This window comes from Equus quagga, chromosome 2 (assembly GCF_021613505.1).
Source record: "Equus quagga isolate Etosha38 chromosome 2, UCLA_HA_Equagga_1.0, whole genome shotgun sequence".
NCBI classification, from domain to species: Eukaryota; Metazoa; Chordata; class Mammalia; order Perissodactyla; family Equidae; genus Equus; species Equus quagga.
This window is the reverse complement of record NC_060268.1, coordinates 57511170-57528982: the sequence shown is the minus strand read 5'-3', so window position 1 is coordinate 57528982 and position 17813 is coordinate 57511170. Positions and strand designations below refer to the sequence as shown.

General features: G+C 37.0%; 1 protein-coding gene across 9 annotated transcripts in view; it reads left to right on the top strand.

Annotated features, from left to right (window-relative positions):
- The window catches only part of HERC1 (HECT and RLD domain containing E3 ubiquitin protein ligase family member 1), a 203187-nt gene that overhangs the window by 150993 nt on the left and 34381 nt on the right, over positions 1-17813 (top strand). For 5 of the 9 annotated variants that reach the window (XM_046651293.1, XM_046651268.1, XM_046651285.1 and 2 more), the window contains exons 42-53: positions 72-300; positions 1596-1720; positions 2717-2937; positions 3890-4158; positions 4900-4952; positions 5645-5845; positions 6523-6697; positions 8767-9037; positions 9173-9386; positions 10144-10400; positions 11537-11664; positions 12695-12822. In XM_046651293.1, coding sequence (XP_046507249.1) covers positions 72-300; positions 1596-1720; positions 2717-2937; positions 3890-4158; positions 4900-4952; positions 5645-5845; positions 6523-6697; positions 8767-9037; positions 9173-9386; positions 10144-10400; positions 11537-11664; positions 12695-12822 — 2271 coding nt within the window. The remainder of the gene's footprint in view (positions 1-71; positions 301-1595; positions 1721-2716; positions 2938-3889; positions 4159-4899; positions 4953-5644; positions 5846-6522; positions 6698-8766; positions 9038-9172; positions 9387-10143; positions 10401-11536; positions 11665-12694; positions 12823-17813) is intronic. The other 4 variants (XM_046651305.1, XM_046651297.1, XM_046651279.1 and 1 more) reach the window with 3 other exon arrangements.

Here is a 17813-nt window from a genome sequence, read left to right as displayed (position 1 = left end):
AAACTGAAAGCATGAATAACTAATTATTTTGCCTGAAGTCAGTATCAGACTTTTTTGTTTTCCCTCGTCAGGTGCTCGAGGAGAGGCTGATGCCCAGAACATCACTGTCCTTGCCATGTGGATGATAGAGCACCCTGGGCATGAGGATGAGGAGGAGCCCCAGTCAGGCAGCACAGCAGACTCAAGGCATGGAGCAGCTGTAGGCAGTGGTGGGAAGTCAAATGATCCCTGTTATTTGCAATCACCAGGAGACATACCATCAGCTGATGCTGCTGAAATGGAGGAAGGCTTTAGTGAAAGGTGACCTCCAATTTCCATATTTTTGTTCCGTATGTTTTAAATGGTATCCCCCAAGAGCCCCATTTATTTGCCTGCGTAGATGCTTCTAATGGTGTGTCAAGTTGATAACTAAACATATGTGAAAAGGTGGACATTTCAGTTACAAGTTTATGTTTCCATGAAGGGTAAAAATGACATGACAAGTTTTGACTTGAATGGATGTTTTCACGGAAAGAAGGAAATAATTCTTAGATAAAATTGAGCTGAAAAGAGGAAACAAAATTAAAACAAGTTTGTTCTAAAATAAACATGCTGATAAAATAATTTTATCTCATTTAGTGATATAAATAGAATTCTCATTTTAATATTAGAAATTGGTTTAATTAATACATTTGATAGGGGCCGGCCTGGTGGCACAGCGATTAAGTGCGCACATTCCACTTTGGCAGCCTGGGGTTTGCTGGTTCGGATCCCGGGTGAGGACATGGTACCACTTGGCAAGCCATGCTGTGGCAGGCATCCCACATATAAAGTAGAGGAAGATGGGCATGGATGTTAGCTCAGGGCCAGTCTTCCTCAGTAAAAAGAGGAGGATTGGCAGCAGATGTTAGCTCAGGGCTAATCATCATCGTCAAAAAAAATACATTTGATAGAAATCGGTTTTTAAATCTTTTGTCTCAATGTAGATTTGTATTTTCATCTCTTCTGTGGTTTTCACTATCTAGTACAATTTGCCTCTTTTTTAAGTTGTAAAAAGAATTCTATGATAGTACCTAGCCTAAAATGAGATGAAATAAAATATTCTACAATTCTTGCTAAAATCTTCCCCCTTCAGCACTTCTTATGAGTTTAACCTTCATTTTTTCATTTTAGCCCATGAAGTCACATGGTTACCAAGGCTTGTATCTTATGTAATATACAGACTTTTTCTGACAAGCTCAGTGACTATTTTTATAATTTATTTTGAAATATGTTTACCCTAGGCAAGAATTCACAATCATTTCAAATTTTAAGTATTTAAGTATTTAGGATTTAGTTAAGTCCATTGATCTCATTTGAATTTGGACATGCATTAAGCATCATTTCATTGGTGGCATAATTCAAAATGAGATAAAATTATTGCTCAGGGCAATATGAAATATTTATCACTTAGGAGCTTTACCAGGAACAAAAGATATGTTTCAAAGTTTTATTGTAAACATATTTTATTCTTGTAATATTTGGAGGAAAAAACCACCACAAGCAAGCTGGCACCTATGCTTTCTATTCGTGATGGTTTTTAAAAATTTGTATTGCTTTCAAACTTGCATTTGTAGCCCTGATAATCTGGATCATACAGAGAATGCAGCTTCTGGAAGTGGACCACCAGCTAGGGGTCGCTCAGCAGTAACAAGAAGGCACAAGTTTGATTTAGCTGCTCGCACGTTGCTCGCAAGAGCAGGTAATTATATGTTTCACATCCTTCTCTTGGTGAAAGTATCATGTAGTTAATTTTTTTTTATATTTCAGAGTCAATGTAAAAGCAACATTAAAGAAGATGTAAACTAATGATACTAAGTACTCAGTTCCTCCACATTAACAGAGCAACTATTTACGTATTACTTTCTGCACATTTACATAATTGAAATCACAGCATACATCACAGATTTATTTTTAAGTTCCCTCTGGGTGCAGAAGGTTATACTAGTCACTTGTAGATATTGTTAAGTTTTGTAAATGCTCTCTCTGCCCTCAAGCAACTTTTAATTTAAGAAGTAAGGGTGCATATTTAAAACTTAACGTCAGTGGTGAGAAGGAGCTGAAAAGAGCGCTGTGCCAAAGACATAGGCTTTTCTGATGTACCCTGTGGACCTTAGGGCTTCACTGCTAGGTAAGGCTCTAGATAAGCAAAAATAAATTCCCTTGTTACGTTAGTAAATACTTCTAGGATTATATTCTGGGCATGTGAAGTATAAGTTATAGGGAACATATTTTCCATACTAAAAACCAGAATATGTGATTTTTCAAAACAGAGTTTGATCCTTAAAATATTAAAACATAAATAATGATTCAATAATTTATGGGAACAGAGAGAAATTGAGACTGTCCTAGAAAATATAGAATGTATACTTAATATACAATGAAAGGAATTGATTTTTTAAAAAATAAGCCTAAAAGAATAGTAACAGCCCTAGTTTTTTGAGTATATAACAAACATTATGAAGTATTTTACATGATTATGTCATTTAAACCTATCAACAGCCCCTCAAGGTATGAGTGCTATTATCCTCATTTTATAGAAGAGGAAACATGTGATAGGTAAAATTTTATGTTTATGGTCTGGAATCCAGTAAGTCAGCTGAGATACTCACCTGCATGTATGGCAGTTAAGAACTGGTGAAATAATCAAAATTATTTTATACATACAAATGAAATGCCTTTTTTGTTTTGTTCTGAGCGGGGTTATACCGCTCTGTGCAGGCCCACAGGAATCAAAGTCGGAGAGAAGGAATATCTTTGCAGCAAGACCCAGGGCCGTTGTATGACTTTAATTTAGATGAGGAATTGGAAATTGATCTTGATGATGAAGCGATGGAAGCTATGTTTGGACAAGACCTGACCAGTGACAATGATATTCTGGGAATGTGGATCCCAGAGGTACTGGATTGGCCTACCTGGGTGTGTGTGACTGCAGCGGGGGCTGCTCTGACTTATTTTCCTGCCCTCCTGTTCATACAGCTTACTAACAGCAGCCTTGCCTAGAGTTGTAACACTCTTAAAGTCTTACATCTCATCCTAAAGTTTGGGGCTCTAACGCTTGAGGTTACTTTGTTACCTACAAACTAAGACAACTAAGTCTCTCTTGTTGCTTGCTCTGTGCGATTTTATTGCTTCTCTCCCCAGACTAGATGAATAGAGCCATATTGTGGTAATATTTGATTCTAACATCAAAGATAGATTACAAAACAGGCATCAGGTCCCAGTCAACTCTGCTGGGTATATAACGTGGCTGCGCTGCTCACCTTGCTATCTGAATGCATGCTCTTCTCCTTCATAGGTTCCATTTAATCACTGTACTGCCTTATTCTAGGAAACAGTGACGCCCAAATCTTGTAAATACCTCCATCCAGGGGCAGGGTACATGGTGGGTTTGTATGTTTATGTTGTTTAGCATTATGCTTTTGTGGCAGGGAGACTGAAAAGTTCAGAGGTATAAGTCCTACAGGAAAGAGCATTTACTATATTAAGTTAATAAGAGAAATGAATCTTAATGACTTCTTAGAAATTCAGAAAATAAATACGCATGTTATGACCAGGGAAAAAGTAGTTTTTATTAGAGGGATTTAAAAAAAATCATTTGAGATGGGGCAGATTGTCATTTTTATTAACTCTTCTCAGTAAGATAGTCAGTTACTTTTATTGTAACTTGTTAGAATGAGGAAGGGCAAAGAACACCTTCACATTGTGTGACCTGAATTCTGATTTGAAAGAAATTTGTTTTGTAGCATTAATGAACATCTTTCAAATATTCCAGCATATGTAAACAAAGTAGTTAATATCGTAATCTATTTACCTCTTCTTAAGTTCATGTTAAATTGACTAATAATTGATATGAAATCATTTTGTACAGCATGTTTGTGAGTCTGAAGACAGGGAAGAAGTGGTGGTGTGTGAACTGTGTGAATGCAGTGTCGTTAGCTTCAATCAGCACATGAAGAGAAATCACCCAGGCTGCGGGCGCAGTGCAAACCGCCAGGGCTATCGCAGCAACGGCTCCTATGTGGATGGCTGGTTTGGTGGTGAATGTGGGAGTGGAAATCCATACTACCTGCTCTGTGGCAGCTGCAGGGAAAAGTACTTAGCCCTGAAGACCAAATCTAAGACAACAAGTTCTGAAAGGTACCTTAAAATTGTGTCAATATCCAGACCCTCTGAATGAAGAGTATAAGGTATCTCTTATTAAGACATGGGAATTGTAGGTTTTTTCCTGTGAGGAGTTACTTTTAACCTTTCCTAAAGTCCTTTGATTGCTGAACTAGGGGGCAGGAAGGATGGAAGTTGTTGAGGAATTCATGTTCCTGCCAGAGCTGGGAGCCTGTAGTCCAGGAACAGTGGCATGGCAGCAGGTCCTTCACTGGAGTTTGACTGTGTTAACCTTTGACTTGTTGGCAAGTTGCGGGCGAGTTAAACTTCAGGAGGCTTATGGTCAAATTTTTGTGTTGGTGTTTTTCACCATATTTTTGACATCTTAATTAAGATCTTTTTCTTGATGAAAAATTAGACTGTTTAGATTAAATGAACTTCCATGAACGAATTACCTCTTTATATTCTTGAATAGCAATTAATCTCTAGTGAGTAGAGTTTTTGCCTTATTATCAACCGCTAAAATCTTTAAGGCATTCTGGAATAGGTTTGGATTAAAAGAGTTATTGTAGGTCACCCAGAAACATCCCCAGTAATTTGTAGTCATTGATTTTGTAAACATATAAGTTTTTGTTACATTAGCCCATAACATGAAACACACTTTTTTATTTTGTGTTGCTTTATTAATGACCTGTTAAAATGTCTAGTGACTTAATTTGTATTTTGGGGTACTAACTCTTTTGTATAAAAACACAGTGTTCTTCATGTTTGGTGCAGGTACAAGGGACAAGCTCCAGATCTAATTGGCAAGCAAGACAGTGTGTATGAAGGTAGTTGTTTTGAGAGTTTCTTTATTTTACGTGTATTTTTATATACACCTTCTGCTTAACAACTGTTACTGAAATTTACCTTCATGTGTGTGTGTTTGTATTTATGCACATGTTAACTTAAACTTTCGCTGAAAAGCTCAGAATAGTTTGATAGCAACAGCCCTAGTTTTAGAAGTCAAAGGAAAAGGTCCTGGGTTCAAGTACTAGCTTTACCACAGAATGTTAATTTCTGCATGGCATATATTTTTTTCAAAGTAAGGAAAATATGTAGTATATTTTGAATTTCCATTCTATTTGAGGAAAGTGAAAAATAAAAAATTGAAGTCAGCATCATTGTATCTGGAGCATTCATTAACTTTAAATAACTCATTCCCTAATGATTATGGGCAGGGTGAAGAACTCTTTGTTGGCCCCATAACAGTATTTTTTATTAGTTGAAACCTCCATTAGCAGCTGTAATATTTGCTGTTGCTTCAAATGCGTTTAACTGCTCTGACCCCCTTGTGCTTAGTCTCACTGTGCCTTAGGAGTGCAGTTTGGTCGGGTTACCAGGAGATGGTGCTATAGTTCATTTTGTGGGCTCTGGGCTTTCACTCCTCCTGCATGTTAGATAAATTTCACAATAACCATTGCCAGCAGAGTTATGTCATGTTTATAGTCATATATCATACATTTAATTATTTAAATTCTAGAAGACTGGGACATGTTGGATGTTGATGAAGATGAAAAGCTAACGGGTGAAGAAGAATTTGAATTACTTGCTGGACCACTTGGTTTAAATGACCGACGCATTGTACCAGAACCAGTTCAGTTCCCTGACAGTGATCCATTAGGAGCATCAGTAGCAATGGTAACAGCCACCAACAGTATGGAAGAGACTCTGATGCAAATAGGTAAACTGAAATGCTGATTGGCACAGATTTTATAGAGTCTGTATTAATTTGTTTCTTATATAAGTAAATAATAATAAGGTAAAGGTAAATAATAATAACATTCAACATTATCCCACCACATCAAGTATCTTTAGCCAGTTGTTTTAACATGTTTAAGGTATAATGTAGTATTAAGTTTTGATTTTTCTGTTTTTAAGAAGTATTGAAGTGATAAAAAGAAAATTTATAAAATATGAGTAGAATTTTTTTAACTTTGTGAGAAGGGAATCCTGGAACTGACTAAAAACTATTTTGCAGTCTTTTTATTTGGGAGAGGATATAAGGAATATAAAATAAATAATTGTGACAGTATTGGTGACTCAGCCTTTTATGTGTACTCAAAGCATATTTTTAAAACTATATCTTTCCTATATTTGTTAATAACAGTAGAAGTGATACGTGACCAAAGTAAATAAAACCAAAAAAGTTTGAGGCATCTTTCTCCTATAATTGTTGACTAAGCAATATCTATTTCTCCTAAGGAATTTTTTGTATAACAGAGTTGCAGATGAGCAAAACACATTGGTTTGCTGTATTTCCTTGCAATCTGGAACCTAGGTAAAATGGGAAAGTTTTTCAGTAGTCCTGATATTTTTTTCTTATCTTATTGAGAACTTAACGAAATCTTATTTTTTCAGGTTGCCATGGCTCTGTAGAAAAAAGTTCCTCTGGGAGAATAACTTTAGGTGAGCAGGCAGCTGCCTTAGCAAACCCTCATGACCGGGTGGTGGCTTTAAGGAGAGTGACTGCTGCTGCTCAGGTTCTTTTGGCCAGAACCATGGTCATGAGAGCTCTATCTCTTCTCTCAGTCAGGTAAGTGGTATTTCATGTCGAATGATGCTCAGTTAGCTTCTACTATATATTAGAGTCTGGTATTGTTTGGGAGGATGAGATAGAACTTTTAGAAACTTGAATATCTACTGTTGAATGAAAGAAGTTAGACATAGTCATCATTGTTATGCATTCATTCAGTCATACCTTCCATTAATACTTGGCTCTTTTTAGTAGAAAATAATGTGATTATAGTAACTGAGTAAACAGCGAACATTTTATCATCTGAAATGGGAAACCAAAGCTGTTGATCCATTTGGTGCAGGGTTTAAATAAAAGGTCAAGAGGCTGGCCCCATGGTGTAACAGTTAAGTTTGGTGCACTCTCTTCAGCAGCCTGGGTTCATGGGTTCAGATCCCAGGCACGGACCTACACCACTCATCAGCCATGCTGTGGTGGCAACCCACAGGAAAAATAGAGGAAGTTTGGCACAGATGTTAGCTCAGGGCTAATCTTCCTCAGCAAATAAATAGATAAGTAAGTAAATAAATAAGTAAAAGGTCAAATGAGGTTTTCTGCAGAATTGACTAACTGTATAGCTAAGTCAACTACAAATTCTATCATGGAGACTTTTGCCATGTTCATACTGTGGAGTATAATGTTAAAAGAGGGAAGAGAGCCAAGAATACCTAAAAGACATACATTTAAGAAATGGTTAGGGACTGGCCCTGTGGCGCAGCAGTTTTCGCACATTCCGCTTCTTGGTGGTCCGGGGTTTGCTGGTTCAGATCCTGGCTGCGGACATGGCACCACTTGGCAAAAGCCATGCTGTGGTAGGCATCTCACGTATAAAGTAGAGGAAGATGGGCATGGCTGTTAGCTCAGGGCCAGTCTTCCTCAACAAAAAGAGGAGGATTGGCAGTAGTTAGCTCAGGGCTAATCTTCCTCAAAAAAAGAAAAAAGAAATGGTTAAGTGGGGCTGTTTAACAGTAAATCAGTGAAGACAGAAGGACCCTGAGAGAAAAGCTCAAAATAAATTTAGATGAGACTGTAGTATTGGCTCAGGAATAGACAATTTGGACAGTGGAGAACAGAGTTCAGAAACTGACTAACACATATAGATAAACATTTGATTTATGACACTTTACACTACACAGCAGTGAGGAAAGGATGATCTTTTCAATAATTTGGCCTAGGTCAGATGGTTTATTCACGTAGGAAAAAAAAGGAGTCTTGCCCCTTTCCTCCCACTGTATGAAAACAAATATTTCCAAGTCACTCTTAGATCTAAATGTGAAAGGTATATCAATGTAAGTTTCTATATGGTAACACAGGAAGAATTTATTCTTGATCTTGGGACAGGCAGAGATTTCTTAAGCAAGTCACAAAAGGCATTCACCATAAAGAAAAAGATTGATAAATTGGACTATGTTCACAAAGAACTTTTGCAGGCAAAAGTCACTAAGAAAATAAGAAGTACTATTCATAATAGCCCCATGACCTGATTGTCTTCTGTCTGGATAAATGAATTGTGATAGATTTCATTTATATGTCAATGAAAATTAATAGCTACTGCTATAATGCAACAACATGGATGAGTCTTACAAGCATAATGTTGAGCCAAAGAAGCTAGACACAAACATTTACGTACTTAATTTTTTTGTTTATGTAAAGTTCAGAAATAGGCAAAACTGATTTATGGCTTTAGAAGTCAGAATAGTGATTCCTTTTGAGGGCCTAGTGACTGAGAAGGGCACAGGCAGGCTTCTGAGGTGTTGGTAATGTTCTGTTTCTTGATCTGGGAGGTGGTTACAGGTGTTTGTTCAGTTTGTAAAAAGTCATGATTTGTGAACATTCCTCTATGTTATACCTTGGTAATTCAGATATACTTCAAGTATATGTCAGTATTTACTAAGATTTTTAAAAGTTTCAATAACAATTTCCAGTTAATGTAATATTTTTGGATGTCTCTTAGGACATGGATAATTAGTGATAGTGCAGCTTGCCTTTTGTTTTGGCTCTTGGTGCTATGTATGATATGTGGGGCTCCAAATGGTTCCTTAAGAAATCTATTTTCTTTCTCCATCTGAACTGTTTTCCTTTCCTGGCAGTGGTTCCAGTTGTAGCTTGGCTGCTGGTCTTGAATCTCTGGGCCTTACAGATATCCGAACGCTGGTTCGATTAATGTGCTTGGCTGCAGCAGGGAGAGCTGGCCTCTCCACCAGCCCTTCTGCCATGGCAAGCACCTCAGAACGCCCACGAGGTGGGCACAGCAAGGCGAACAAGCCCATCTCTTGCCTGGCTTATCTGAGCACGGCAGTAGGATGTCTGGCGTCAAATACTCCTAGTGCTGCAAAACTCCTAGTGCAGCTGTGTACACAGGTAAGCTAGTTTTCAGTGCTTTTCTTGTTGCATTGCTTATTTCTGACCGATTCTTAAAGAGCCTTTTGAGGTGAAATCTTTGTGTTCAAAATTATGTGTAAAAATTAAACCTGTTTGTTCCAATTGCCTCTTCAGAACTTGATTTCTGCTGCAACAGGTGTAAATCTAACCACGGTCGATGATCCAATTCAGCGAAAGTTTCTACCCAGCTTTCTCCGAGGAATTGCTGAAGAGAATAAGCTTGTAACCTCCCCAAACTTTGTTGTAACTCAGGCCCTTGTGGCGTTACTAGCAGACAAAGGGGCCAAGCTGAGACCTAACTATGATAAGTCAGAAGTTGAAAAGAAAGGTAAGTTTCATACCATTTAAATATAGTCTTCTAATCAGTTTGATTTATGTTTTAAAAAATGTTTTTGCATTGTTGTATGTGATGAATTACACAACTTCAAGTATACTTCTTAAGTTTAAATTATAAAAGAAGTGCATGGATACTTTTTCATTGTGCATGGAAACAAATATTAGAAAATGTCCCAAATTAGTCTTGATTTGATTATATTATTTTATTAGATTATGCTTTGAGTCACCATAGATAATAATCCTATTAGAGTTCCTTAATAAAATTTAGATAGAGGTAATGCTATTTTTCTCTTCATCTAAAGATGATGATACTTTGAAGGGACTACTTAATTACTACTGTCTACCCTTCTCTTCATCAGGGCCATTTGGCCAAGAGAGATGGGCATTTGGATCTATCAGCCCAGACCCTTGACTGGCTGTTAAGATCACTTTTGAGCAGCAAAAGCCAAACTCTTATTCTTTAGGGCATGCTGCTTCTGCCCTGGCCTTAAAATTATTCCTGCTGCATTCTCAGTCTGTGTCCTTAGAGGAAAGACTATTGATTGATAAATATAAATGTACATTTGCAATGAATCAAGTTTATTATAGTATTTGATGTGAGATAAATGCTTTATACCTTGTATGCATATCTTAGTGAATTGATTGCTTGTAAAAGTGCTAATTCTTAAGACATATGGGTTAACCCATTTTTGTTTGTTCATCACTACCGGCTCTTACCTGGGCATCATTTCATTGTTTTGTTTAAGCAGGTTTAACTGCCCAATTGTATGCCCATCCTTCCTATGATCCTTCTGCTGTAGGCCCTCTGGAGCTGGCTAATGCCCTGGCAGCCTGCTGCCTCTCCTCCAGGCTGTCCTCACAGCATAGGCAATGGGCTGCTCAACAGCTTGTGCGCACTCTTGCTGCACATGACCGCGACAACCAAACTACTCCACAAACACTCGCTGATATGGGAGGAGATCTCAGAAAATGCTCCTTTATCAAGTTGGAGGCTCATCAGAACAGAGTATGTATTTTGAGCCCCAAGTGTGTTAATCACTGTATGTAAGACAAAATAGTTTCTGCCTTTCTCAAAGAGCTCAAAATTTAGGTCTCTCTCTCTCGCACTCTCTCGCTCTCTCTCACACACACACACAAAATGATCAATATCCAACTGGTAGTTATTAACTCTTCTTTCTCTGTATGTTATGTTGACATTTATTGTTAGTGCCATGGAGTTGATTCTGACTCCTAGGGACCCTGTGTACAGCAGAGCAGAACCCTGCCTGATCTTTTTGCGCCATCCTCTCATCTTCCGGCACTGTATCAGACAATGCTCTGCTGCTATTCACAAGGTTTTCATGGCCAGTTTTTTCAGAAGTGGGTGGCCAGGTCCTTCTTCCTAGTCTCTCTTAGTCTGAAAGCTCCCTTGAAACCTGTCCACCATGGGTGACCCTGTTGATTATTTGAAATACCGGTGGCATAGCTTTCAGCATCACAGTAGCACACACCCACTACAGTATGACACTCAACAGACGAGTGGTGTGGTTCCCCGACCAGAAAACGAACCTGGGTAAAGGGGATGAGGGCACTGAATCTTAACTACTAGACCACCAGGGCTGGCTTGGTTTGACATAGTAGTATAGAGATGGGAAAATCAGATGGGGGATGAGAAGAAAACCAAAGGAATAGCCTTACAAAAGGTGAAGGCTTATACATGCAAGAGGAGAAGAAACTGGTCTCGCTATTTTAATATAACCCACTGGGCCTCTGAGCAGTGACAAGGGCAGTTTAGGAAATGAAGACTTTCCTCTATTATTTAACCAATTTTAAAATCACTTCTCAATCTATGTTACTTATTTTATAGAAGATATAAACATGTTGAAGTATTTTACTTTATTGAATTAAATAAACATGTTTAGTAAAGATGCTATGAAGTCTCAGATAAACTAGTTTGGGCATAGTACTTTAAAACTACACTTCAAATAGGTGTGTATTTACAAGCCAATTAGAAAAGAATGAGACCCTGCATATTGTGGTATAACATTTATGCTTTTGTGTTTTACAATTTCATGGTAGATTTTTTTTGTTAATTTGATAGAATTTTTTCAAGTGATAGAATCATTTAAATCAAAACTTGCTGGATTTTGTCAACTTTTTTAGGTAATGACTTGTGTTTGGTGTAATAAAAAAGGACTCTTGGCTACAAGTGGCAATGATGGCACCATCCGAGTATGGAATGTTACCAAGAAGCAATACTCACTGCAACAAACCTGCGTGTTCAACAGATTGTGAGTATTAACGTTATCTCTCTTGTCTAACATTTAATGTGAGAATCCTAAACACGCCTCGTCATGGTTGTGTTAGTGTAATCAAATTGTCACTGAAATTTTTTACAATTTTTCTTTTAGAATAGTCTTACTATATCTCCAATGTGTATTTTTTTTTTTTTTTTAAATTTGGAGTTTGTCACTTTTTCTATACTCCAAGCTCTCTTTTTTTTTTTTTTTTTTTTAAGTTTTTTTTTTTTCCTTTTTCTCCCCAACGCCCCCCAGTACATAGTTGTGCATTCTTCGTTGTGGGTCCTTCTAGTTGTGGCATGTGGGACGCCGCCTCAGCGTGGTCTGATGAGCAGTGCCATGTCCGCGCCCAGGATTCGAACCAACGAAACACTGGGCCGCCTGCAGCGGAGCGCGCGAACTTAACCACTCGGCCACGGGGCCAGCCCCTCCAATGTGTATTTTTTAATTTCTATGATACTGATTCAGAACATAAAAACTTTTAACTACTAATATTGGACTTACTCAGAATTAAATCAAGGTCTACTATACTAGAAAATAAATGTTCAATTCTGTAAAACAGTCGGCTAATTTTCCATCATTCTTCATGGATTATTTAGGAATTAGAGTTCTGATATTTCTTCTGTAGCAGAATAGTAGCATCTTTTATAGCTTTATGACTAGCTGTAGGTAATTCTTTTCTGAGGACTTCTGTAGAGATTAGGCAAACAAGAACCAATGTGTTCTGAATAATGACCATGTGTACAACCCGTACAGAATCAGAATGTCTTGGTTGACTAATTATGTACTACATTAAATGATGAATAGTCTAAGCATCACTCTTTTATAATTCCACATTTTTCACATTATGACAAATACTAGCAAATATATGGTTGTCCAATATTCCTAGCCAGGCTTTTGAAACGTAAGAATCTGCTATTACGTGCTCTAGTCTACATGAAACCCTTATTTTAAGGTTTGGGGTTTAGTTTACTTTTGGATGATGAGGATTAGAATTCCATACATATCTGTTATATTCCAGGGAAGGGGATGCTGAGGAAAGCCTGGGGTCACCCAGTGATCCAAGTTTCTCACCTGTTTCCTGGAGTATCAGTGGCAAATATCTAGCTGGGGCTTTGGAAAAGATGGTGAATATCTGGCAAGTTAATGGTAAGAGTCATGTAAATACTAGTAAACTACTGAAGGTCCTTTTTAAGCCTTTCTCTTAGCCTTCTGAGTCCAAACAGTGGCTTCCCTTCACCTTGAAACTCACAATCTATTCATCAGCTCTGAAAATCTATGCATAGTATGGTTTAAATTAAAGAGGAAGTGCTTATTTCCTGACTTTCCTTTTGAGGCATTTTAACTAACCTGATAGTTGTAAAATGAAAATTCTTGTTATGTATCACTAAGTGTTAAGAGTAGAATTTGAGGAGAAGTAATGGCCTCTGAATTTTCAGCCATGAGTTCTTTTGAATCACTTGAAATATTTTTACAGTCAGGCATCACTTAATGACAGGGGTGCATTCTGAGAAATGCGTCATTAGGCGGTTTCATCATTCTGCGAACATCATAGAGTATACTTACACAAACTTACATGATATAGCCTACTACATACCTAGGCTATACAGTACTAATCTTATGGGACCAGCTTTATATATGTGGTCTGTCGTTGACCAAAATATTATGTGGTACATGACTGTATTAATTTTGTCTGTTTCACAGGTATAAACTCTTATCAATTATTTTTAGTTTGACATTAAATTTTTTCTATTAAGGTCATAATAGTTTATAACATTGTGAAATTTCAGTTGTACGTTATTATTTGTCAGTCACCATGTATATGTGTCCCTTTACCCCATATCCCCACTCGCCAACCCCCTTCCCTTCTGGTAACCACTCATCTGTTCTCTTTGTCCATGCATTTGTTTGTCTTCCACATATGAGTGAAGTCATGTAATGTTTGTCTTTCTCTGTCTGGCTTGTTTTGCTTAACGTAATACCCTCAAGTCCATCCATTTTGTTGCAATTGGGACAATTTTGTCTTTTTTATGGCTGAGTAGTATTCCCTTCTATATATATGCCACATCTTCTTTATCCAGTCATCAGTCGATGGGCACTCGGGTTGCTTCCACGTCTTGACTATTGTGAATAATGCTGCAGTGAGCATAGGGTTGCATAAATCTCTGAATCGTTGATTTCAAGATCTTTGGATAAATCTCCAGTAGTGGGATAGCTGGGTCATATTGTATTTCTATTTTTAATTTTTTGAGAAATCTCCATACTGTTTTCCATAGTGGCTGTACCAGTTTACATTCCCACCAGCATTGTATGAGGGTTACCTTTCCTCCACATCCTCTCCAACATTTGTTATTTGTTGTCTTGGTAATTATAGCCATTGTGACAGGTGTAAAGTGATATCTTAGTGTAGTTTTGATTTGCATTTCCCTAATGATTAGTGATGTTGAACATCTTTTCATGTGCCTATTGGCCATCTGTATATCTTCTTTGGAAAAAATGTCTGTTCATATCCTCTGCCCATTTTTTGATCGGCTTGTTTGTTTTTTTGTTGTTGAGTTGTGTGAGTTCTTTATATATTTTGGAGATTAACCCCTTGTGAGATATAATATTTGCAAATATTTTCTCCCAGTTGGTGGGTTGTCTTTTTGTTTTGTTCATGGTTTCCCTTGCCTTGAAGAAGCTTTTTAGTCTGATGAAGTTCCATTTGTTTATTTTTTCTTTTGTTTTCCTTGCCTGAGTAGGCATGGTATTTGAAAAGATGCTTCTAAGACTGATGTCAAAGAGTGTACTGGCTATATTTTCTTCTAGGAGTTTTATGGTTTCACGTCTTACCTTCAAGTCTTTAATCCATATTGAGTTAATTTTTTTGTATGATGAAAGATAGTCTACTTTCATTCTTTTGCATGTGGCTGTCCAGTTTTCCCAACACCATTTATTGAAGAGATTTTCCTTTCTCCATTATATATGCTTAGTTCCTTTATTGAAGATTAGCTGTCTGTAGATGTATGGTTTTATTTCTGGACTTTCAATTCTGTTAATTGATCTTTGTGTCTGTTTTTGTGCCAGTATATGCTGTTTTGATTACTATAGCTTTGTAGTATATTTTGAAGTCAGGGATTGTGATGCCTCCAGCTTTGTTCTTTTTTTCTCAGGATTGCTTTTGCTATTCGGGGTCTTTTGTTGCCCCATATGAATTTTAGTATTCTTTGTTCTATTTCCATGAAGAATGTCATTGGGATTCTGATTGGGATTGCATTGAATCTGTAGATTGCTTTAGGTAATATGGACATTTTAACTATGTTTATTCTTTCTATCCATGTGCATTCCATTCCTTTACGTCATCATCGATTTCTTTAAATAATGTCATGTAGTTTTCATTGTATAGGTCTTTCACCTCCTTGGTTAAATTTGTTCCTAGATATTTTAGTCTTTTTGTTGTGATTGTAAATGGGATTGTATTCTTGAGTTCTCTCTTAGTTTGTTATCAGAGCATAGAAATGCAACTGATTTTTGTAAGTTGATTTTGTATCTTGCAACTTTGCTGTAGTTGTTGACTATTTCTAATAATTTCCTATGGATTCTTTTGAGTTTTCTATATATACAATCAGGTCGTCGGCAAACAGTGAAGTTTCACTTCTTCCCTGTCAATTTGGATTCCTTTTATTTCTTTTTCTTGCTTAATTGCTCTGCCCAGAACCTCCAGTACTGTGTAGAATAGGAGTGGTGAGAGTGGGCACCCTTGTCTTGTTCCTGTTCTCAGAGGGATGGCTTTCAGTTTTTCCTGTTGAGTATGATGTTGGCTGTGGGTTTGTCATATATGGTGTTTATTATGTTGAGGTACTGTCCTTCTATACCCATTTTATTGAGAGTTTTTATCATAAATGGATGTTGGATCTTGTCAAATGCTTTCTCTGCATCTATTGAGATGATCATGTGGTTTTTATTCCTCATTTTTTTAATGTGGTGTATCATATTGATTGATTTGTAAATGTTGAACTGTCCCTGGTATAAATCCCACTTGATCGTGGTGTATGATCCTTTTAATGTATTGCTGTATTTGGGTTGCCAATATTTAGTTGAGGATTGTTGCATGTATGTTCATCAGCGATATTGGCCTATAATTTTCCTTCTTTGTATTGTCCTTGTCTTTGGCTTTGGGATCAAGGTGATGTTGGCCTCATAGAATGAGGTAGGAAATGTTCTGTATTCTTCAATTTTTTGGAATAGTTTGAGAAGGATAGGTATTAAATCTTCTTTGAATGTTTGGTAGAATTCTCCTCAGAAGGCATGTGGTCCTTGGCTTTTATTTTTTGAGAGGTTTTTGATTACTGTTTCAATTGCTTTACTTGTGGTTGGTCTATTCAGATTGTCTCTTTCTTCTTGATTCAGTTTTGGGAGGTTGTATGAGTCTAAGAATTTATCCATTTCTTCTAGATTGTCCAATTTGTTGGCATATAGTGTTTCCTAACATTCTGCTATAATCCTTTGCATGTCTCTGATATCCATTGTAATTTCTCCTCTTTCGCTTCTAATTTTATTTATTGGAGTCTTCTCTCTTTTTTCTTAGTGAGTCTGGCTAAGAGTTTGTCAATTTTGTTTATCTTCTCAAAGAACCAGCTCTTAGTTTCATTGATCCTTTCTACTGTTTTTTTGTTGTTGTTGTTTCAATTTCCTTTATTTCTGCTGTAATTTTTATTATTTTCCTCCTGCTGGCCTAGTTTTTCATTTAATTCCACTATATCCTTGTTGACTTTCTGTCCGGATGATCTATCCATTGATGTAAGTGGGATGTTGAGGTCTCCTGCTCCTATTGTGTTGCTGTTAATTTCTCCTTTTAGGTCTGTTAACTGTTGCTTTATGTACTTTGGTGCTCCTGTGTTAGGTCCATATATCTTATGAGTGTTATGTCCTCTTGGTGGAGTGTCCCTTTTATCATTTTTATATCACCCCTCTTTGTCTCTCATTGCCTTTATCTTGGAGTCTACTTTGTCTGATATAAGTATGGCAACACTTGCTTTCTTTTGTTTGCCATTAGCCTATGGTATCATCTTCCATCCCTTCACTCTGAGCCTGTGTTTGTCTTTAGAGCTGAGATATACTTCCTGGAGGCAGCGTATTCTTGAGTCTTGTTTTTTAATCCATCCTGCCACTCTGTGTCTTTTGATTGGAGAATTCAATCCATTTACATTTAGAATGATTATTGATATATGAGGGCTTAGTACTGCCATTTTAGATTTGTTTTCCAGTTGTTCTGTATTTCTTTTTTTTTCTCATCCTGTATGTTTCTGACTGCCAGTTCAATTTGGTGTTTCTCTATGATGGTTTCTGTTTTCTCTTTATCATTTGCGTCTCTGTTCTGATTTTTTCTTTAGTGGTTACTGTGAAGTTTGTATAAAAGATCTCATAGGTAAGATAGTCCATTTTCTGATAGCGTGTTTTCTTAATCTATGCAGGTTCCATCCCTTTCCTCTTCCCCGTCTAAGTTATTGTTGTCACTACTTGTTCCATTTTGTGTTGTGAGTTTGTGATTAAAATGGAGTGATTATAGTTATTTTTGATGCTTTCCTTCCCTTTATCTTTAATAATTGTTTGCTAACCTGTTCTGATAGAGAGCTACAATTTTCTGATTTTGTCTGTCTCCTTGCTCATGGCTTTGTAAACCCTTTCTTTTTTTTGTTTTTTTCAGGTTTAAGGGCCTTCTTGATCATTTCTTGTAGGGAGATCTTGTGGCAATGAACTCCCTCGGCTTTTGTTTATCTGGGAAGGTTTTTATTTCTCCATTGCATCTGAAGGATAGTTTCACTGGATAGAGTATTCTTGGCTGAAAGTTTTTGTCTTTCAGAATTTTGAACATGTCATTCTACTTTCTCCTAGCATGTAAGGTTTCTGCTGAAAGCATGACAGGGGTTCCTTTGTAGGTTATTTTCTTCTGCCTTGATGCTCTTAGTATTTTTTGTTTTAAAAATATTAACTTTTTCCAGTTTTACTAATATATGCCTCGGAGAAGGTCTTTTTACATTGATATAATTAGAAGTTCTATTAGCTTCATTTACATGTAATTCCAGCTTCTTCCTCAGGTTTGGGAAGTTCTCAGCTATTATTTCTTTGAACAAGCTCTCTGCTATTATTTCTTTGAACAA